Genomic DNA, 22,727 nt, shown 5'->3' with positions numbered 1-22,727 from the left:
TGCTGGGCTTGACAGCTGTGGCAGTCGGGACAATTCTAAACAGTGGGGTGTTGGGTGGATTCTTGGGAGTGCCTGTGAGTACTTACAGATAATGACAACATGGTCGTTAAGTCACAGTCTGAGAACTAGAGAAGTTTCATTATAGCTCCGAAAGTTCTTTGGCAGAGTGTCATCTGGATGGACCCAGAGTAAACAGATCTCAGAGTTCCAAGTTATTCAGATGTCCTTTACCAGTGCCAAGGGGTTTATCAACCCTCTTGTGCTTGGAAACCTTGTGACAACTCAGAGCCCTCACCTTGATAGGGGGCATCCATTCTTAAGACTTAGAAGTGCCCCCTCCTGCCCCAGATCCATACATACCAGGGGCCAAATCTCAGCTTGCTGCAGGAGAACAGGACCACTAGGACAGAGGAAGGAAAAGCATACATGCTGTAGCACAAGACTGCAAATGTATGTGTAGGATTTTAAGTGTGTCAGACCAACAAGGATGGCTGTGACACTAGCTGGGACCACATCTGCAAGGTGAGCGTGCTTACCAGAGATGCCTGATTTAATGGATCACCTTGTGCAGTGGGGGTGGTTCTAACAGTTGCTTAGCTGGCTGATGGAAACTTGGACCCAACAGTAGCCTACAGTAAATGAGGCTGAGACTAGAACTGCCCAGGCATAATACAGAGGCAGGAAATTCACGGGCTTAACTAGGGAGACAGGACAGGTCAGAGTGGTCACACTAGACGTGCACCTCCAACTGCAGTCCACAATAGACACCTCTTACCAACAGACTGCTCCCTCATTTCTTCAATCCTATGTTTAGTTAATCACTCTTTTATATCAAGCTTTCCCCGGTCAATTTGCTGTGTGGTCTTTCCTCATTGGACCCAGACTGATGCCCCAGGAGAGGCAGTGCCATCTAGGGCCCAGAATCTTTGTGCGAGATGAGCAGGAGAGCTTAGGGGGCTGGACTCCCTCTTCTGACCCTGGTGAGGTGGGCCGGCCCTGCCTAGCCCCTGGCTGTCCTCCTCCTCTAGCTTTTATTCCACTGGCATTCACCACTTCCACCCACTCTCTTCCTCCAGCTGTTCCATTATTCAAATGTTGGGGAGGAAATCAGAGCTGGACAGATAACAAACCTGCTGCTGACTGGTTTCCTCTCCAAGCCAGGTAGGGTAAAGGAGGTCCGCCCCCAGGTCCCAGGAGGTCTGTGACAAGGAGGCCCCACCCAGAGCCTCCCCAGACAGCTGGTACAGCCCCAACAGCAGAAGTCCCTGGAGGACAGGGATGTAGACACAAGCGCCCTTTCTAGTCCCAGGGGCGGGATGTGAGTGATCCTGAAGTCACTGCAGCAAGGGAGGGGCGGGCGCCTGGGCGAGGCTGGCCCAGGACCGGTGAGGGCCTTAGGAATGGCTTCCAGGCTTCCAGGCAGGTGGCCTAGGCATGAAAAGGAGGTGGGAGGTGCTCTGGGCTCCCTGTGTGCTCCCGTCACCTGCCTGCCCTTTGCTTGGCTCCCCTTTACCTGGTCCTTCTCCGTTGGCCCCTTCCTCTTGGTTCCTCCCAGGTTCCCTTCACCTCTCCCAGGGTCAGTCTCCACGTTCTGATTTCCTGCTCCCTGTCCTCCACCCACCGTTCTCAGTCTCTGCCCTGTGCAGGCTCCCTACAGGGGCTTCCTGGCCAACCCATTTCCATTTCCTCCTCCATGCCCTCCAGTCCACTTTCCCCACCCTCTCTTCTCCTGGCTCTCTCATCTGTCTCCCTTTTCCTCTCTTCCCGCTTCCTGGCCTAGGTCTCCCTGGCTGTCTCTCCCTCTCCTGGATGTCCTGCCTCCTCCCTGGCCGGTCCTTCACCCCTACCCCGACTACGGGCGCAACAGCAAACATCCCTATCTCTGGCGGCCGATCCATCCCCACTCAGCACATTCACGCCGCCTCCGGGCTGTGGCCCCACGCCAGCCCCTCGGCCTCCCTCCCCATCTTTCCTCTTTGGGACTCGGCCTCCCCCTAGTTCATTCTGGCACTACCCAACCCTTGGCTTCAGCCTCCCCTGGACTCTCTCCCCCAAGCTCCTGGACCACCCCTCAGGGACCTCACAGGGTCCCGTCTGTTGCTGTGGCCACCCCTGCACCTTTCCCGCTGCCTCGCCAGAAAACCAGCCCTAACATGCAGGGAGCCCCATCTCCCTATTGGCCTCCCGCCTCCCACTCCCTCCTCTCTCAGTCCCGCCCCAGCCCCTCCCGGCCCCTGGGGCCCTCCAGCCTGCTGCTCCCGCCCTGGCTGGGCTGGGCTGGGCTGGGCTGGGCTGGGCTGGGCTGAGCTGGGCTGAGCTGGGCTGGCAGCCTGACGACACTCAGGCAGGGGCAGTACAGAGAGAACCTGACCAGAGGCCCGGCCGCGCCGGAGCTGGTGGGAGCCGGACCAAAAGGTACAAAGGAGACAGATCCCTGTCCCCAGCCCTGTCCCTGGAGTGAGGTTGCTGGGGGAGGTTGGCTGGGTTTCTAAGAAGTGAAAGGAGCACCCCCAGCCAGCCAGGGATCTAGTGATCCTGGTTCCTGAGAAGCGGGATGAATGGAGAGAGGAGGTAGGAATGGTGGTCAGTGGAGACGGGGAACAGATCACCTCCAGGATTTCTAGGAAGGTGGAAAGGAATGGAGCGGGGAGTTCCCAAGTCAGCTGGGTCCCTGGGAGGGTTGGGGGCCACCTGCTAGGGTCAGAGAATAAGAGAAACCAATACAGGGTTGACTAAGATAGCCAGAGACTCAGGCAATTTGCCTGGGGCCTGGCTGGGCCCTCTCTGGAGGCCCATCATGTACCCCAAAGGCCCCTGTGGCACCCCTGTGGCTCCCTTTTGCAGCTCCCTCTGCTGCCCCTTCCCTGGGCCGGGTCATGCGCTGCCCCAAGTGTCTGCTCTGCCTGTCAGCATTGCTCACACTCCTGGGCCTCAAAGTGTACATCGAGTGGACCTCCGAATCCCGGCTTAGCAAGGCCTACCCAGGACCCCGGGCCACGCTTCCAGGCCCCACATCAGCCAGCACTGAGCCCACCCTGCCTGCCAACCTCTCGGCCCGCCTGGGCCAGACTGGCCCGCTGCCTTCGGCTTATTGGAACCAGCAGCAGTGGCGGCTGAGAACCCTGCCCAGTGAAAACAGTGCTGAGGCAGGGGGCTGCCAGGCTTGGGGAGCTGCCGCTGCTGCTGAGATCCCAGACTTTGCCTCCTACCCCGAGGACCTCCGCCGCTTCTTGCTGTCAGCAGCCTGCCGGAGCTTCCCACAGTGGCTGCCTGAAGGCAGCCAAGTAGCCAGCTGTTCAGACACTAACGTCCCCTTCCTGCTGTTGGCTGTCAAGTCGGAACCAGGACGCTTTGCAGAACGACAGGCGGTGAGGGAGACGTGGGGCCACACAGCTCCTGGGACTCGGCTGCTCTTCTTGTTGGGGTCCCCAGTGGGTGAGGGGGGGCCTGACCTAGGCTCACTAGTGGTCTGGGAGAGCCGTCGCTACAATGACCTGCTGCTCTGGGACTTCCTTGATGTCCCCTACAACAGGACGCTCAAAGACCTGCTGCTGCTGACCTGGCTGGGCCACCACTGTCCTGATGTGAATTTTGTCCTGCAAGTTCAGGATGACGCTTTCGTGCATGTCCCTGCCCTGCTGGATCACCTGCAGACCCTGCCACCTACCTGGGCCCGAAGTCTCTACCTGGGTGAGGTCTTTACCCAGGCCAAGCCCCTCAGGAAGCCTGGAGGACCCTTCTATGTGCCTGGATCCTTCTTTGAAGGTGGTTACCCAGCCTACGCGAGTGGGGGTGGCTACGTCATCGCAGGGCGCCTGGCTCCCTGGCTGCTGCAGGCAGCAGCCCGCGTGGCACCCTTCCCCTTCGATGATGTCTATACAGGCCTTTGCTTCCGGGCCCTGGGTCTAGTGCCACGGACCCACCCAGGCTTCCTCACAGCCTGGCCAGCAGACCGCACCACAGACCCCTGTGCTCTCCGAGACCTGCTGCTGGTGCGGCCCCTCAGCCCCCAGGACAGCATTCGGCTGTGGAGACAGCTGCAGAACCTGCAGCCCCAGTGCTGAGCCTGGGGAGCACGGGGGCTAACCCGGCCAGCCCCTCTCCAGGCCTCCATGTGAGGGTGGAGGTGCTGGGTCCTGGACTGCTTGAGCCACTTCCCGGGCACTCCCTGTCCAAGGGACTGGACAGAAAGGATGAGGCGGCAGCCCGTTTCTGTCTACTTTTTGTTTTTGAAAAATATGTACTCGCACTCCGAGGCCTGAAGTTGTTTTTGCATCTGTGGGGCCCCGGGGTGCTATGACGCAGAGCTCAGCTGCTCTCGGACCTTCACCCCAGACACTCCCCTTCCTGGAAGGGCAGCTCTGATAGGCATCCTGGTCACTTTGCTGGACACTAGGTTTGAGCTATCCCATGGGAGAGCAGGGGACCATCTCTGGAGGACTCCCACCCCCATCCATCTGCTATACCTGACCCTCCAGCTTGTGGAAGTTTGCAGAAGTAGGTATCTCAACAGCTTTGTCTACACTTTTTATCTAAAGTGTAGAAGCTAGGGCTGTCCCAGCTCAGTCATGCTGGACTCTCCCCTGTCCCACAGACTCCAGCAAAGAGAGACCAGAGGTGTTGCAGAGCCACAGTTTATTTACTCCTCTGACCAACTGTCACTGAGTAGGCTCCAAAGGCCACCCTGCCATCCCACCCCATCCACCAGAGGAGGCTTCTGCTTCCTAGGTGCCCCAGCCCCTGGGAGAAGCTCTGTAACAGGCAAAGAGGAGCAGCTGACCAAATTTCAGCACTGCTGCAAACATGGCCCCCCAAGTGTAGCAGCCTGGAGAGAGGGAATGGATGGGGAATGGGAGCCACCCATCACAGTCTGAGGCACATCCTGGCCGCCAGTATTTTAGGAGAGCTGGCTGAGGAAGCAGTTGCGGGTGGTCGTCCTGCCAGCCCTCCCTCCTCTGCTCAGAGTGGAGTACCTTTCAGAGCAGTTGGGGAGCATCTCACTTGTCAAAGTGGTCCAGGGGGTAGTGCTCCCCATAGGTCTGGAGGTGCCGGGCCAAGGACTCCTGCTGCTTGCGGAGCTGGGTGGGCATCTCCTGATACACGTCCGAGAAGAGCAGGTAGGGGCTGGGCTTCGGCTTGCGCTCAGCCTGCTCAAAGGCCTCCATCACCTGGGGGACACAGGAGGGTGGCAGGTAGTCTATCTCCCCAAGGCCCTGCCTCTTCCTGTGGGGCCTAAGCCAGGGGTTAATTGCTGAGCCTCTATGTTCCCATCTGGACAACGGAGAGGATGAAGGCAACGGTGGTGAAGTTAACACCCCGAGTGCCACAGCGCCTTTGGGCGGGGCACTCCACCGCACAGGGACTAAGTTGCTTCATCCTCAGACCACCCTCTTCAGAGGTGAGGAACTGGCAGACAGCTTGTCCAGGACACACTGCAAGATGTGGCTGAGGTCATGTGGCAACCTGATGCCACAAGCCACACCCGCAGACAGCACTGGCTATGAGTCTCTCAGCTGGACAACCCCAGGTCCCAGCACTGTTCTCCCAGAGCTCTCGCCCACGGTGCAGCAGCCCTCCAGCACACCCGCCTAGGTGCTGGTGGCCTCTCACCTTCTTGCGCGACTGCTTCCGCCAGGCCTTCTCCTGCTCCTCGTCCCACCAGCCACGGCTCAGCAGGTAGAGCCTCAGCCTCGAGATGGGGTGGTCCTGCTTATCCCAGTAATTGACCTCGTCCACCGAGCGGTATGCCGAACTGTCGTCACTGGTGCTGTGGTGCCCAATCCTGCCCAGAAGGGGCCTGGTCAGCTTGGGACCCCAGGGTAGGCCTCGGGAGGGAGGGAGGATGGACTAGGAAGGGGTAGAAATGGAGCAAAGGCAAGGGGAGGACGCCCCACAGGTGCTCGGAGGCACATTCTGGGGGCAGTGATGAGGGAGATGATAGGAATGGCGGCTGTCAGGACTGTTGATGTAGCGACGGGGGGAGAGGCAGGCACCTGTAGGTCATGGCTTCAATGAGGAAGGGCTGATTCTCTGCCACAGCCCGCCGCCGGGCCTCCTTGGTGGCATTGTACACAGCAAACACGTCATTGCCGTCCACTCGGATTGACATGATGCCATACCCAGGGCCTCGTGCCGCTGCAGGGAGGGACAGGGAGGGACAGGGCTCAGATGAGGAAAATGTACAGCAGGCGGGAAGGAGCAGGGGGTGAGGTAAAGAACTGAGAGAGGTCGGGGGCCAAGGAAGGAAGGCAGAGTGAGGAGGAGAGGGAGACGGAGCACTGCGGGCACCCCGTTCCCCACCCCTGCCATCGCCCCGGTCCAGACACCACAGGACAAGAACAGGGAAGGCGGGTGGGCAGTGGCAGGGCCTTACCAATGCCATCCCCTCGGTACTGCTCGGAGGTGGGCGTGGAAATGGCATAGCCGTTGTTCCGGCAGAAGAAGATGATGGGGCACTCGAGGGTGGCAGCAAAGTTGAAGCCAGCATGGGCGTCGCCTTCACTGGCTGCCCCCTCACCGAAGTAACAAATGACAACCCTGTTGGCATTGGCTCGCTTGGCCGCATAGGCTGCCCCCACCGCTGCAGAGCATTGAGAGGGCCGTGAGCAGGAGCAGACACACAGACACACAGACACACACACACACACACCACACACACACACACCACACACACACACACCACACACACACACACACACACCCTATCCAGAACTTGGGTTCAGACCAGCTGTCACCAGAGGAACCCCCAGGGCCTACCCACCCCGATCCTGCTTCTCAGCTGACTGTGACACTACCTTCCAATTGCTCAGGCCAGAAACTTTGGCATTACCCCTGACTCCAAACTTTTTGTCACCCCCACATCTACCCACCTTCAAAATGTGACAAGAATCCGAGCCCTCCTCACCCCAGGGCCAAGCCTCCAGCTGCTCATGCCTGAGTCAACCAGCAGCCCCCTCAGTGGTGCCCTTCCCCACAACCTGTTATCCGAGGGACAGCCAGAGGACTCTTAATACGAGAGCCAGGCAAAGTGACCCCATGACAGAATCCTCCCAACCCACAGCTCCCAGAGCACTCAAAGTCAAAGTCCCTGCAAAAGCTAAGGCCACGAGGCCCACCCATCTGTACGATCTGCACTCCCCCCCAACTTTATCTCCATCCACCCTGTATAGAAGGGGATGTAGGGTACCCAGTGAGTTCTGGGGAGTCTGCCTGACTGAGGACTGAGGCCAAGAGGAGGCAGAGACAGAACCTAGGCTCTGGGGTCGCTTGGTCCACAGTTCTAGCTGCTGTTCTACTCCCTACCTGTCAGGAGACCTTTAGCAAGTCATTTGACTTTTCCTCCTTGACTTTAATTTCTTGCTTTTTATAACAGGAGTAACAGTAAATAACAACCTTTACCCCCATGGCACCTGCAGTGTGACAAGAGAAGTGAAGCACCACCACAGTGCCCGGACGCTGGTACACACGCAGGAGCGTGCTGGCTTGTGCACTCCCAGGAGCGGGGCAGGGCGGACAGAAGTCTGGGAAACCTAGAGTGTGGTCACACTGGCTCAAGGCTGCTGAATGGGTTGGGGGCATTACTGAGGCCTCCTCTGAAGGGTCCCAGACAGAAGGTACCTTCAAAGTCCAGAGCACAGGCCAGGCTCTGAGAGCAGCACCCGCCCGGAAGCCCATACACAAGCCCACCCGAGAGGGCTGGGGAAGGGATGGCTGTGAATGGGTGTGTGTGTATGAGCGTCAGGACATGCATCCTCACCCTGAGGAATCTGCGTGGCCAGTGGAGAGGAGATGGTGACAAAGTGGCGCTCGTTGCAGCCATAGTGGACAGGCATCTGGCGCCCCTTGCCCGGGTCATTCACGTTGCCATAGCACTGAGCCATGAACAGCTCCAGGGGGTAGTCACGATACATCAATACACCTGGTGGGGAAGAGGCAGCTGTTAGCCTGGTGGGTGGTATCGGGAAGTCACACAACCCTGTGGATGACCCAGGGCAAGCCTTTTCCATCCCAGGGCTTCTATATCCCTGTCTACACAAAAAAGGAACCAGACTGGAGCAGGGGAGGCAAACTCAGGCGCTCACAGGGACCAGGCAGGTGCTGCAGATGTGACCCATAGGCAAACTAGAAAGCAAAGATCTGTCAAGAGGGAGGCCAAGGTTCAGGTGACAATCCAGTTTTTCAAAAGGTGGCAGAAGTTCAGCTAGCAAGCTTTCTTTTATTCCTTCTTTGTCTCTTTCTCCCCACACCCCCCTTCTTTTTTGCTAGGGATGGAACCCAGGGCCTCATGCATGCTAGGTAAGCACTCTCACTAAGCTACCAAGAGACTTTTATTTTTTTGTTTTATTTTTTTGGTAATGAGTTTTGAGCCCAGAGGTGCTCTGCCACTGAGCTACATCCCCAGTCTTCTTTTATTTTGAGACAGCATCTTGCTCAGTTGCGAGGGCTGGCCTCACACTTGTGATCCTTATGCCGTAGCCTCCCACACACTGGCATAGGCATGTCTGTTTTAATGAGAAACTGTGGTATTTTTAGGTGTGTTCAATTAATTCAATTCCTGAAGTACATACCACCAATTCATGCCTTCTACCTAGAGAGGAAATATCTTATGTCGGTAAAACCCTTTTTTCAAACAAACTCCTGGTGGAGGCCCAGTTCATCAAAGGGAAGAGCTCTGGTGGAAAGGGCTCTGCCTGCTAAGTCGGAGGACAACAGGAGTCTATGACGATTCTAAAACAAGGACTCTCTGCTCTACCTGACAAGGGGGACAACCTCACATCTTCAGCAGTGCTGTGGATCAAGAGGTCCCAAGCTGACTCTGAGGGTGAGCACCACAGACACAGCTGTCTGACACAGTGGTTTCCAAATCCTTCCTTTACTGCCAAACCCTTTCTTCAAATGACAATTTAATGGGGTCACATTACATGGCAATCCCCTTGTATGCAAAGGATGCACATCCTCCCTGAATAACAACCACAAGCACATGAAGATAATACTCCGTGCCAAAGGCTGTTCTGAGCACTCTTTATATAGTAACAAAGTGACTCCTCACAGCATCCTCTTGGGGCAGGCAGGATCATCCTCCCATAACTGGCTCCGGGTCATGCCACCAAGCAGCAGAAAATAGAGTGGGCCTAAGGCAAAACTCAAATTCAAGACTGTGCCAGAGAAAGGCAAGCAAGTGGCTTTGTTTATCAGCTCCAAGATGCCCCCTGGGACAGCGATGGTAAGCACAGCTCAGAACTGCTTGGACCATCAGCTTTGAAATTATGCCCTTCTTGAAATTTTAGTCTAGCATAACTTCAACATTCACCTTTAGTACAAGTTCATTAGTTATCTTCTGTTAGAGGGCTTTGAATGGACATGATACACATCTGCACACCATGTGGTCACACTGCGCAGGAAATGCTAGAAGAGAAGAAGCTCAGGTTGAAGGAGAAAAGGGGGCCTTGTGGAAGGCTGAAGGTGGTCCCAGCGCTGTCACAAGACATCCTAAAATGTGGTCCCAGGCCCCCACACAAGAAGTACTGGGCAGGAGCCAGGAAGGTGTTAGAATTACAGCTTCAGGGCTGGGATGCAGCTCAGCGATAGAGTGCTTGCCTAGCATCCACGAGGCCCTGGGTTCCATCCCCAACAATGCAAAAAAACAAACAAAAAATAAAACCTCAGATCCGGCACACAGGAAACTGCAGGTCCCCAGGAGCTGCTGCTCTGCCTTGACCCCTGCTGCCTCTTCACTGTCCTCCTCACTCAGTGCCACTCCCTGCTGTGCCCCAGAAGGAGCTCTATATGCAGCCCTGGCAGGGCAGCTGGGGTGGTGCCCAGCAAGTGCAAGGGCTGTCCTTGGATCAGACTGCTGCAAGAAGGCACACGGCCTACACCCATAACCTGCCTGAGGTGGGTGGCCCACCTGGCCTCACAGGCCAACAGGACACCTGCCTCACGTGGAAGGGCCACAGTGCAGGTCAGCCCGTACTCCAGAGTGCCTGCACTCTATGACAGAGGGACACAACAGAGCCTGGGATGCAGTAGGAAACTTAAAACGAACCGCACTTTTGCCTTCCGGAGCTCAGTAAGGCTGGCTAAAGAGAACTGTGCTTCCTCCCATGTCACAGTGGACAGTGCACCAAGCCAGTGGACCTCACTGAGGCAAGAGGGCTGCGAGTAAGGGGGAGTCGGTCCTGCCTCCTCACCCTGCACCACGGCCTTGGCATAACCCCTTCTGTAGCTGCCCAGTGTCTGTGAAACCTGGTTTTCCTTGCGAATGACACTGAACCTCGAATATCACAAACCATCTGCCTCCCCTTAGCTCATGTCCCACTAAAGGAAGTAGATGGCCAAGAGATGGCCACTCTCACCTGGTTTCACCTCCCTGCTGGAGAACTGTTTCAGAGAGGCCTGTCAACTCTGAATGCTCACCTCTTCTAGGCTCGGTACTAATAGCTTTGCACCCACTGCCCCATGACTCCTCTCAATAAACATTTGGGGTTACCATCCCCTTATAAACCAGGAAACAGCTGGGCACAGTAGCACGTGCCTGTAACCCCAGCAAATCAGGAGGCTGAGGCAGGAGGATCACAAGTTTAAAGCCAGCCTCAGTAACTTAGCAAGACCTTAAGGAACTCAGCAAGATCCTGTCTCAAAATAAACAATAAAAAGGTGTGGGGATGTAGCTCAGCGGTAAAGTCCTTCTGGATTCAATCCCCAGTACCAAACAAAAACAATAACTAAACCAGGAAACAGTTACAGCGTGGTCATGTAACTTGCCTGAGGCTGCCTAAGAGGAAGGGTGTAGATTTGCCCCTGGCACAGGCTCACTGATAGCCCTGCAGGGCCCCTGTGCTAGCCACCACCCCGGAGTACCCTACTTACTACTCCCTGGAATAAGGTCCCCACTCCCGGCACCCACCAGGACTTAGCGATTTCCCTCAAGTTATTCCTGGTCCTTCCTTTCACTCACTCTCACCCAGCTCCCCAGCTGGCATCTGCCAAGCTCCCCACTGTCGCTGTGTTTGGGACCTTCCCACCTGCCCCAGCTCCCCAGAGGACAGCAGTGCCTGGGAGAGGCCAGGAGAGTCCTACACCGGGTGGACAGGGGTCCCCGGCCCACGCTGACCTCACTGCATTCTTTTGGCAGCCCCTCATCTCTCCTTCAGGAGTGAGACAACTGTGGCTCGGATTTGCCCCAAATCTGATGACTGGTAAGGAGTGGTGAGGAAGAGAATCAACCACCATGCTTCTCCGCCTTCAGGGAGGGGACATGTGCTCCCCCCAAATCCTGTGCCTGGCCTGCCAGCATGGAAAACTCTTTCTTTAGCTTCCTAGACCTTCGTGGCATTGTGCTCTCCCCCTGGAAGCGCACTTGGGAGAACGAAACTGTGGGCCTCAACAGGGACCTCGAGGCCAAACCACAGGCAGACATACCTGCCTCCCTGTACTGGCCAAACACCAGGTCCGTGCTGTCCAGGGCGGCTGCACTGCCCACATGGGTCCCCTCCTCGCCATAGTTGGTCATGTAGAAGGAAATCCGGCCCTGAGGGTGGAGGGGGCCCGAAGGCCCAGGTTTGGTTACACTGGGCAATAACCACCATGAGAATCATACCAACTTCCCATCAGCAGTCTTTCAGAAGGCCAGCCCCAGGCCAGGCCATGCAGGGCTCCCACCTTCACAGAGGAACTGCCAGGAGGGTCAGAGCCAGAGTGATGTCCCAGAGTGTCTCTGGGACAAGAGTCCAAAGAAGGGACTAGCCCACCATGGCAGGGAGAGCAGCCTGGTGAAGAGGGGAGATGGAGTTCCAGGCAGAAAAACGATAAAGCCCATGAATCTGGAAGGGTTGGGACACAGATAGGAGCGGGGTGAGGGAGGCGACACCCAGATAATGCAGGGAGTGACACAGTGGGACTGTGCTCTGAGAACCGTGGTAACCCACCCACTGCAGCAATGTGGTCATACTTGTGTTTCAAAATTCTCTCCACTGCTGTGGGTAAATGAATGGAGGAGACGGGGGTGACGAGGGACCCAGGAGAGTGGGGGCAGTGGCCTAGCCTGGTAGCCAGGGGGAGGGGCAGACAGATGATTCCTCAAAAGCTGAGTTAGCAGTGTTGAGGGTGCCAAGCCAGCTTCTTCTCCAGAACCCTCCATCCCTAGGCCCTGGAAAAGAACACTCAGGTTCTCAGCCCTGCTGCTAGCCAGAGGTAGTCAGGGACATAGTTTAGCCAGAGACTTCAATGGAAGTTTGTTTGTGCTTTCTGGGAAAAGGACTCCACAGCTGGGATCATCCTTGCCCCCTCGATCTTCTTCCTGCCTTGCTTAGAGCCATGATGCTGGACTGTGGCAGCCTTCCTGTAAACATGAGGCAACAAGCACAGGATGAAGACCAACTTGCCAACAATGAAACAAAAAGAGAAAAAGGGACCGGGTGTTCAAGGATGCTGCTGAGAAGCCGAATGATACCTAATACCTAGAGACCTAGAGCCAACCGCTGAGAGGAGAAAGGGATGGCAAAGGGAAGGGCGGGGAAAGGGATGGCAAAGGGAAAGGCAGGGAAAGGGATGGCAAAGGGAAAGGCAGGGAAAGGGATGGCAAAGGGAAGGGCGGGGAAAGGGATGGCAAAGGGAAAGGCAGGGAAAGGGATGGCAAAGGGAAGGGCGGGGAAAGGGATGGCAAAGGGAAGGGCGGGGAAAGGGATGAGAGGAAGGATTTTAGTTTGGGCAAGGGGTGACTGAGAAATGAACTGGGGGAAGAAGAGGAGCAGGTCTGGGAGAAAGATGCCAAGGTCAAGTCTGGACAGGCTGAGTTTGCTGTGGACATCCAGGGCAAAGTGCCAAGTAGATCTAGAGTTCCAAGAAGTCTGGAGAGCCAGGGAACCCCCGTGGTAAGATGGAAATGAGATCACCCAGGACTGTGTGGAAAGTGGAACAAAGTGAGCTTGGGACAGACGCATGAGGACATTCCTGGTTAAGCCCCACTTGGGGGTCCATGTGCTTCATGGGCTTGGCTTTCCAGGTGCTATGGAGAAACCAAAGAAACGCTTTCTTCTAAATGGGGATCCAATTAAAAGTTAACTGATCTTCAAGTGCCAAATGCGTGGGAGGATACCAGCTGTCCAGGTCAGTATGGGAGGAGCCTGAGACAGGACTCAGGCTAGTGGCAGAGGTTACTGGCTGCCTGACCCTCTTCCCTCTTAAAGAGATTTCATTCTAATCAGGCATGATGGCGCACACCTGTAATCTCAGTGACTCGGAAGGATGAGGCAGGAGGATTGAAAGTTCGAAGCCAGCTTCAGCAACTTAGTGAGACCCTGTCTCAAAATTAAAAAAATAAAAAGATCTGGGGATATAGCTCAGTAGTAAAGTACCCCTGGGTTCAATCTCCAGTACCAAAAAGAAAGACAGGACCCTCATTCCACTGCAGGTAGCAATTGCAAGCAGATATTATTGGATATTATTGAGAGGAACTTGCTAAAGAGTTCTATAATGGTTTGAATGGAGAGACAGCAGCTGAGATGTGCCATGTCTGACCTTCGGCCTTCCTTCTACCTGCTGCCTGGAGTGAGACACGATAGAGGCAGCTCTGGCACCTTTTTGGATCATGAATGGACCTTGAAGAAGGAAGAAGCCAACACTCTGGACATTAGATCAGAGCAATGAAAGGAGGCCAGGTATCCACTAATATCATGGTGCCCCAGATCACCTGTCCATTGATTTTTTTTTTTTTTTTTTTAATCCAAGAGGAAACTACTCATCTGTTAAGCTACTGCTTTTGATTTTGTTTGCTAAGGCTTTGGAGTGGGGAGGAATCTGTCACTTACAGCTAAACATAATCCTAGTAGATACAGGTTGAATCGTGATAGTTATGGTAATCTCCCTCAGGGCCAGCCAATGGGCAAGGGCCTTACATGCTGGGTCTCACAGAATTCCTACCCCAGCCTTATAGCGTAGCATCTACCATTAACCCCTTTTAAAAAAAATTATTTACTTTTTTGCAGTGCTGAGGAAGCACTCAGATGAAGCAGCCTCCCTAGGGCCACAGAGCTAAATAGCAGCAGAATTAAGACTTGGATCTTACAGACTTGCCCTAGAGACTGTATCCTGAGTCCTTTCTCCTTGCCACCTCTCCATGAGCCTAGAGCTGCTCAGTACTGACCACCAGCTACAAGCATTATGCCTGATACAATGCCACTAGTGCTCAAAAATGAAGACAGTTAAGGCAAAGGAAAAAAGACACAGAGAGAACAATGTCTGAGAACTTTTTCTGAGTCCTCCCAGATCCAGCTTTGCCTGCAAATAGGGCCCTGGGGACATGCAGGTGAAATCAATAAATTCCCTCTTCATGCACGCTGGTTTGACTGGTTCTTGTCCTCTGACACTAAGACTTCTAAAGACTGGCACATTGGACATAGGCCTTGAGTGGTCCCTGGACACTGCGGGAAGCATGGAGGGTCCACCCGGCTTCTCAGGTCTGTGAGCTCTTCCAGGGAAGGGCCATTGGGCCTTCCCCTCCCTGCCCTCTCCCAGCACAATGAGCCCAGCCAGGCACACACATCGGTGTTTTCACTGACTGGGTCCATCCTTCTTTCCTTGGGCTGGACCCGTCCCATATTTCTCCCAGAGCTCTGAAAGAACCCCAAGAACTCTAAAAACATCTCTCAATTCCTCTCTTCTCCTTGGGAGTTGTCCCTTGGCCAACACAAGTACAAGTACAGGATAATTCTGACTCCCACTCTAGGCCTATCCCCACACACCTGTCGCTGGGACTCATAGAGGATTCGATCCATGGTATTGAGCAGTGTCATGCTCCTGTAGAACTTCAGCACCTTTTCCTGGGGCAGCTGTGGACAAGAAACAGACAGACAGGGGAAGATGAGACCAGAGAAGAGACAAACAAGGGACCTGGGCATGGAGGCAGGGGTGGAAGGGAGCAGTCTCACATTGGGGTCCTCACTGGGGTTGATGATCTGGCCCTGGCGGTCCATGACCCGGTAGATGGGGATCCCGGAGATGACATTTGGCTGGATGAACTCGAGCTTGTCTACAAACTCTGCTGAGGCCCCTGGGAACTGGGGCTTGTCGTCCAGGGAAGAGAACTGCTGCTGCTGCTGCTGTTGCCTGAGAGGGTGCTGGGGAGAAGGCAGAAGGGGTACCAGCATCAGGAACAGCACTGAGGTTCTGGCTCAATGCCAGCAGCCACAAGACAGCATGGCAGCTGCACAGCCCCAGGGCACTGGGGGTCTGGGGCACAGGGTGTGAACCCTTGCTCAATCATATTGTTGTGCCGTCTTGGCCAAATTGCTACAATACCATATCAGTTTCCTGATCTGTAAAATCAGGATGAAAACGACATCTACCAGCAGTGGCATGCACAAGGCCTTGGGCTTGACCTCCAGCACCAGAACAGTAACATCCACCCCACAGAACTACTATAAAACTGAAATAACTTAGTGTGAATGGCAGGCCACTCCAGAACTGGCAGCTGTTGCCATTGTCATTATCACAGGCTCAAAGGCTTCACCCTGGCATCTGACCTCTTCCCAGTCTGGCCACAGGTCCCTCTTTGTCCCCCATTGCTACTGCAGGCATGCTCAGACACCCCTGACAGACCTGTTACTGACCCCAACGTCACATACCAGGGGGGCCAACACAGAACAGAGCTTAAGTTGTTGAGTTTTTAAGAGTCAAATTATCGAGATTCAAATATCCTTCTAGGTGACAAGGGAGAGTGGCTTCCCCTCTTTATGTGTCTCCTTTCTCCTTGTAAAATGAAACACCTCATGGAGTGCTGTGAGATTTAAAGGAGATCATGTGTATTTCCATAGAGTATCTGTAAAATAGTAAATGTGCAAAAAATGCTGGCTGTGATGGTTTCTACCACATTACTGCTCACTCTGACCAGGTGGCCGCCTCTGACATTACCTGGTCAACTGCACCACACGCTTCAATACCTTCCTGAAGCCAGGCTGGCTTCCCCTGCAAGCTCAGACTGATTGATTCAACAAATATTTGAGCACCTGCTTTGTTCCCAGCCCTGTGCAGGGTTCTGGGAACCCAGGACATCTGTCCTTGCTACCTACTAGCAGGAAGACAGTCACTGAACAAGTAAGAACGAGTGTGATCCCTATTACCCCATGGTATTGTCACATGGCACAGTGGAAATGGCAAGGCTTCTCTGAGGAAGTGATGCTGGGGCTGAGCCTGCAGGACTGGGAGGGAGCATCCTGGGCAGTGGGAACAGAACATGCAAAAGACAAAAAGCAAAGCATGATGTGTCCTTCCTGGAAACTGGAAGGAGCTGAGTGGCAAGGACCTGTGGAAAGCCCGACAGACTCGCAGGAGGTGGACCAATTAGAGGTGCGCCAGGCTGAGCTCTGCATGTGCCACCTCAGCGAGTCCTCAGGGCAGAGAATCAAGACTTGGGGAGGTAAATAGCCTGCATTGGGAGAAAAAAAGTTACATTATGACTGGGCTTCTAACCTAGGGCCTGAGATTCAGACCCCAAAACCCAAGCTCTAAACCCCAACTGCCACTGCCAGCCCAGTTTCCCCACATCTGCGTCTTTCCTTTCCACCACTGTCTGGATTCCTCCCAGGTCAGCAGTTGTGGCTTCACTTTCAGGGGGAGCTAGAGGAGGACCAGCTCACTATGAGCTGCATCTCACGTGTGGGGGCTCACGTGTCCCCCTCGCTTCCTTTAATTGCAGTGAACGAGCCACCAAGCTTCCTGGGGGCAGCATACTATGTGTGTGTGATTATCTGTATTTGTGGTGGTGAGGAAATGACACTCCTGGCAGCAGGGCAGGTTGGGGCCTGATACCCTGGCAGACATGCCTTCCCCCTCTGACAAGGCAGCACCTGTTCCCCTTCGAAGCACTGGGCATGGCCAGGCCTTTACATGGACCTGGAAGATTCCTCTGTTTTGTGTCTGTCTCTCACACATGCAAGTTCTGGGAAGATGGGTGGCGTCCAGGTTGGCTCACATAACAGGCTTTTGATGGATAATTACCAAATAAACGGATGAATGAGCAGTTAAGTTCAGTGGAGTCAGACTGACCTGGATTCCAATTTCTGAGCTCACTGCATGGCTCTCTGCAAACATTTCATCTCTTTGAATTCCCTCAACAGTGAAAAGCCTGCAGAGAGCTGTGTATAAAGTTCCTAGATCCATGCACACAGGGGTCAGACAGGCCTGGGATGTACGGGTACTGTGTGTTCAAAAATTCTGATTCCTAGCACCACCACCACAACAATCACCACACAAAAAAAAGGCGGGGTGGGGAGAGAAGAAGAGAAAAAAGAAATGACATTTGAGAAAAAAAATAAAACCTGGGGAGGTTAAAAAGTAGGAAAGGTGGAGCTGTGTGCAAATAGTTGAGTGGCAGAGTACTTGCCTAGCACACACAAGGCCCTGGGTTCCAACCCAGCACCAAACATCAACAACAAAAACAAAAACAGTGGGAAAAAGGGAAACGAGGGGCACCTGGGGAAGAAGCCAGGGCAAAGCAGAGTGAGCAGGAGGGCTGGCTACACCTTAAATTAAATTTTAATTCCAGATGGTGACCGCAGAACATGCTGACAGAATGGGCCTCGGGGCTGATGTTGGGGAGGGATGTTTTATTACTTTTGAGACAGGGTCTTGCTAGGGGCTGGCAGGGGTCAGAGGGAGGAGGCTGAGAGCAGAAAACAGCCAGGGTGTTCAAGCAGGACCATGGCCTAGAGGCTGGAACTCTACCGTGAGGGCATCCTGGTGAGCCCCGATACTAGCACTGAATTCCCACCATGAATTCCAGTCTCCTTTTTTCCTGGGCCTGTGGAAATGATGATCACCCACATCCCCCGATGTTTTGGCTGATTCAGTGAACTCTGCAAAGGGCTCAGCTCATGGCTGAAGCCTGAGGAAACACTCTGTTCTGAGATGGGTAGCAAAATGTCTACTAAAGCGGGGCTGGGGTTGTAGCTCAGTGGTAGAGCACTTGCCTAGCATATCTGAGGCAATTCTCAGCACCACATATAAATAAAAATAAATAAAATATAGGTCCATGAGCAAATTAAAAAAAAAAAATGCCTACAGAAAGGATATGACTTCATTCATTCTTTCTATTAGTTTGGGCAGTTGGCCCGGTGGCCAGTGGCTTACAATGGCAGAGGCTGCACACATTCACCAAGTTTTAAAACCACAGGGGAGCACTGGCTACCGATGCTGGGACAGCCTCTGGAGTCATTCCCTCAGGCACAGCCTCAGGCAGACCTCAGCCTCCTCACTGCATGACTAAAACTCCCTAAGCCTCAGTTTCTCCTGTCCACACTCTCATGGGCTACTGTGAGGGTAAAATGTGTACATGACTCGGCCCAGTGCCTGGCACACAAGTGGCTGAATTAACACAGCAGCTCACAGGTGTACTGGATGACCACTACGGTCAAAGAGGCAGATACTGAACAGTGATTCCAAGTTGGACCCGGAGGGAGGGCTGAAGATAGGGAGGGATGGATGATAAACAGGAGGAGGGGAAGGATGGTATGATGGTTAGCCACAGGACAAGGCAGCCTAAACTGCCGGAGTCCAAATCCTGGTTCTGGGGCTTTCCAGTCACATGATGCTGAGCAGGAGCTTGTCTCCCAGAACCTGTGTGCCACCCGCCCCCCATGGACAGAATGGTATCTGCCTCACAGACTGGAGAGTAGGGAAAAGTCACTGCCCTAGTCCTAGAAGGAACTCTCACTGGCTACCAGCAGATGCAGCAGCAGCAGTGCTTCCTGGAGGAGGGGAAGAGCTAGGCTGCTGGACTTGCAGGGCTGATGCAAAGGCAAGGGGGATGGAATGCTTTAGTATTTACTGGACAATGACAAGGGCCCCGAGTCTGGTACCTCGGAGACCAGGGTGGCCAGAGCTAGCCATCACACAGGCTCACAAAGCACTTCATCTAAGCCTCTGTGCGCACTGAATTCCTACAGACCCTAGATGACGCACCTCCATCAAAGGTCAAGGCCACACAGATCAGCAGTAGTGATGTCAGCATCTGCAGTCAGATGGGTGGGTGGGGCTGGAAGGAAGATGGGGTTCAGAGCATGGATGGCTGCATGGGTAGAAAGTTTAACTCTGAATCTTCTCTCCGGAGGGCAGCTCAAGCCAATCAGCCCTTCTGGGCCCCAGAGACCCAGAGGCATTAGCACTAGGCTCCCCAAGGCACTGCAGGTGTACAATCCCAAGGGAGAGCACTTTCCCCTTACCCTGAATCATCAAGACCAAACCAGATTCACCCTCCAAATGGCTGCCATTTCTAACTTACTGAGTGTTGGGAATATGTAGTAAGCACCCATAAGAACCAATTTCTTTTTATTTTGTGGTACTGGACTTGAACCCAGGAGTGTACTACCACTGAGCTATATTCCTAGATCTTTCTATTACTTTTGAGACAGGATCTCATTAAATTGCCTAGGCTGCTCTCAAACTTGCAACCCTGCTGCTTTAGCCTCCTGGGTTGCTGGAATTACAGGTATGCACCACTGTGCCCAGATAGAAACCAAATTTCTTGACATTAGCTAAGAGGGAAATGGATGGACTCCTACAATCAGATGATCAGTAATCGCCATCTCTATTCATCCCACAGTATCCACTGGGTACCTACTACATAGTGCTACTGCATAGGGAACTGAAGCCCCTGGCAGGCTACCCCAGAACCATTGGGCTGGAGAAAACGACTTTACTGATAATGAGCACAGACTGAGCTCCAATTACTCCCTCACTTCCAGCAGGGTAGGGACTCTACTCATCCCCAAGTTAGGCTCAGAGGTGAAATGGCCCCAACAGGCCCAGCCCTGGGGTAGTGGTTGCAAAACTGACTCATGACTACCTGTCAATCTGAGTTTTCTTTTCTCCCTAATCACTAAAAACATCTGCAATGATAGCAGGGGGCGGAGGGAAATCAGGCAAACACCTCAAGGGCAGCAGGGTGCTCGGGAAATGGGTGATGAGAGGTAAGAAGGTAGGGGACAAAGAAAGGCAGCCCTTTCCCTCCCCCAAACCACCTGCCCTCATAATCCACTGTAATCCATCTATTACAGTAAAACCAACAAAACCTCCCCACCTTTGTCCCAAGACACTATTTCTTCACCTCCACCTGGATAGAGCTGTACTTTCCACCTTCCAATATGGCAGCCAACAGTCACTTAAACTCATTAGAATGAGTAAACTTCAGTTTCTCAATCCTGCTAGCCACATTTATTTTTATTTAATTTTTGTAGTACTGGAAACTGAATCCAGGAGCATTTTACCACTGAGCCATATCCCCAGCCCTTTTAAATTTTGTTTTGAGTTAAGTATCACTAAGTTGCTAAGGCTGACCTTGAATTTATGATCCTCTTGAGTAGCTGGGATTATAGGTGTGTGCCACCACACCCAGCTTTGTTAGCCACATTTAAAGTGTTCAGTAGTCACATGTGGCTAGTGGCTACTGTTCTGGACAGCATAAACATACAACATTTCCACTATCACAGAAAGTTTTATTGAACAGCCCTGGTCTGAAATCTTTACTACTGGCCCTTTCCTTCACTCAAAAAAGTAGGGACTCTTTTAATCTCAGAACAGGTGGGAGATAAATAGATGGGGGGAAGGCAACTGTGACTGTAAGAAACATAAAATTTTAAGTAGATAAATCAATGAAAAGTAGAAACTTCCTTCTCACCATTCTCTCCAAAATAAATAAGGAGAAGAGGAAAGACTAAGCCAGGAGGAGGACAGATTTAATCAGTCACAAATGACCTTTCCCTAGTCTGCCCCAGTCCTGTTCACCTCCCGCCCCACTTGCTCAACCAATGGGTACCTGGGACTGCCATCAGCTGTGGAGGAACTGATTGCTTTAAAAAAAAAAAAATCCAAAGAGAACAACCCATAAACAGCCCTACCCCCAACCTACTCCTGTAACCCTTCAGCATTTATCTGCTTCAAATGACTTCCTTCCTAAGGACTCCTGCCTCATTCCTGCCCTACTCTCTTACCCTGTTTCTCCTCCTGCCCAGAGCTTCTTCCTGCAGATTTCATCTTCCCTGCCTTACGAATTGGGATGAGTGCCAGGAACAACCTCAGAAGATCCTGAAACAGCATCACCAATCCAGTCGATACTCCCACAAGATCACCTCCTTTGCTCTCCCAGTCTCCAAGCTCAATTTCTGTCCCTTCCCTCCATCCTTACTAACAGTGGCCAAAATACCTACTGCCCTTATGATGTGTGGGGTCCAATTCTTAGCACTTTAGTATTTTCACAACAACCTTGTGAGGTTGTCACTGTTAACATTCTGCAGTAAGAAAAATTAGGTTGAGAGAGGTGTAAGGTTCAGTCCTCTGTCCAGGGCCACACAACTGGAAAGGCACAAGGCGGGATGCGAACTCATGTGGTGTAGCTCCAGAAACCACCCACTTAAACATTCCTGTCTCATCTGGAATTTTAGTTCAAAGTTCTTGCAGTCCACTGCTTTTTCCCTCTCTAAGCACAGGCTTTCAACTAGTTTTTGTTGTTGTTACTTTTGTGGTGGTGCTGGGGATCAAACCCTGGGCCGTGCACATACTAGCACTCAACTTGATTTTTTTTGTAGTGTGATCTTCCCCTTAGCAGCATTTACCAAAAGGAATTCTGACCCTTTTGATAATTCAAAAGGCTTTCTCAAGTGTTTTTAAGAAATGTGGGCAAAGGGCCCTGTCTGAACCTTTCGCCTGCTTTTCTCCCTTCATCAATTCAACAAACATGTACTGATCATCTCCTCTGCACAATATCCACAACACACAGACTCTACCTTAACTTTCGATCAGAGGACACGGAAATCAAACGAGTTTCTCGCATAATTCGTTTTAAAGTTAGAAGTGGGGAGAAAGAGCAAAGAAACGCAAAGCCCTGGAAAACCCTGTGACTGGGATCTGAGCTCTCGTTTCTCCTCTTTCAACAGGGTTCTATACTCAGAAGGAATTCTCCATCTTACTAAGTCGGTTTCATGGTCCGACTTCTGAGGGAAAAGGTCTCCTGTCTCCTCCAAGGGGCCTCCTCTGTGGGAGGGAAAGAGGAGGAACCCCCATCTCACTCTCCAAGGTGTCACCCTCCCTCAGGGTCCACACAGGAGCTGCCCCGCTTTTCCTCTCCTAAGGAGATGGTCTCCCACTTCTTTTCCCTCCATGACTGCCCTTCCTTCACACCCTGCAGAGAACCCACTCTAAAGATAAGACTTTACGCCCCCTACCCCCGCTTAGAGAAAACCGCCTGGGCCTCGGTACTCACAAATCTAGCCAATCCCCGAGCCCCCGGCTGCCGCAGCAACAAGAGGGCAGCTTGGCCCAGGCCTCGTCTAGGCCCCCAGACCCTGGCCGCGGAGATCGCTACCGCCATCTTGGCTCAGAAGCCCTCGTGGATCCGCCCCTCTCCCAGGCTAGACTCGGGGCTGCCCCATCATAAGCCTGATTCAAATGCCAGCACAACCCTGCGAAAAGAACACCTCCTTCCGATCACACGGCATCCAGGATGCATATATAGGTGGAGAAGACAATACATAGTCCTAAAAGTTATTCTGATCTCTTCACTGTAATCACTCCTATAATTCGCAGAGAAGAGGACAACCTGACGAGAGCCTCCGAGGTTTAGGGCCGGGGGGCCTTGGGTAGGATGAGCCCACGCCAAGGCACGCCCCCTTTTCTCGATTGTCCAATGGCTTTGCCAGAGTTGGGAGGTGGGATTGGGCGGAGCCACATTGTTGGTA

At 53.3% G+C, this 22,727-nt stretch overlaps 2 protein-coding genes across 2 annotated transcripts; one reads left to right on the top strand and one right to left on the bottom strand.

Moving 5' to 3' along the window:
* Nucleotides 1-2,286: 2,286 nt before the first annotated feature.
* On the top strand, nucleotides 2,287-4,249 carry B3gnt8 (UDP-GlcNAc:betaGal beta-1,3-N-acetylglucosaminyltransferase 8). Its single transcript, XM_047529374.1, has 2 exons — nucleotides 2,287-2,415; nucleotides 2,845-4,249. Exon 2 carries the CDS (start codon nucleotides 2,877-2,879, stop codon nucleotides 4,062-4,064), a length of 1,188 nt encoding a protein of 395 aa, XP_047385330.1. The 5' UTR covers nucleotides 2,287-2,415; nucleotides 2,845-2,876; the 3' UTR covers nucleotides 4,065-4,249.
* Nucleotides 4,250-4,627: 378 nt separating this feature from the next.
* On the bottom strand, nucleotides 4,628-22,409 carry Bckdha (branched chain keto acid dehydrogenase E1 subunit alpha). The gene is made up of 9 exons (XM_047528932.1): nucleotides 22,253-22,409; nucleotides 14,928-15,116; nucleotides 14,742-14,828; nucleotides 11,422-11,530; nucleotides 7,757-7,918; nucleotides 6,374-6,580; nucleotides 5,994-6,135; nucleotides 5,611-5,782; nucleotides 4,628-5,168 (listed from the first exon to the last, which is right to left on the bottom strand). The coding sequence occupies exons 1-9, from the start codon at nucleotides 22,358-22,360 to the stop codon at nucleotides 4,998-5,000; spliced, it is 1,347 nt and encodes a 448-aa protein (XP_047384888.1). The 5' UTR covers nucleotides 22,361-22,409; the 3' UTR covers nucleotides 4,628-4,997.
* Between the last annotated feature and the right edge of the window lie 318 nt (nucleotides 22,410-22,727).

This window comes from Sciurus carolinensis, chromosome 16 (assembly GCF_902686445.1).
Source record: "Sciurus carolinensis chromosome 16, mSciCar1.2, whole genome shotgun sequence".
Taxonomy (NCBI): Eukaryota; Metazoa; Chordata; class Mammalia; order Rodentia; family Sciuridae; genus Sciurus; species Sciurus carolinensis.
The sequence above is the reverse complement of the archived record's forward strand: the minus strand, read 5'-3'. Positions and strand labels throughout refer to the sequence as shown.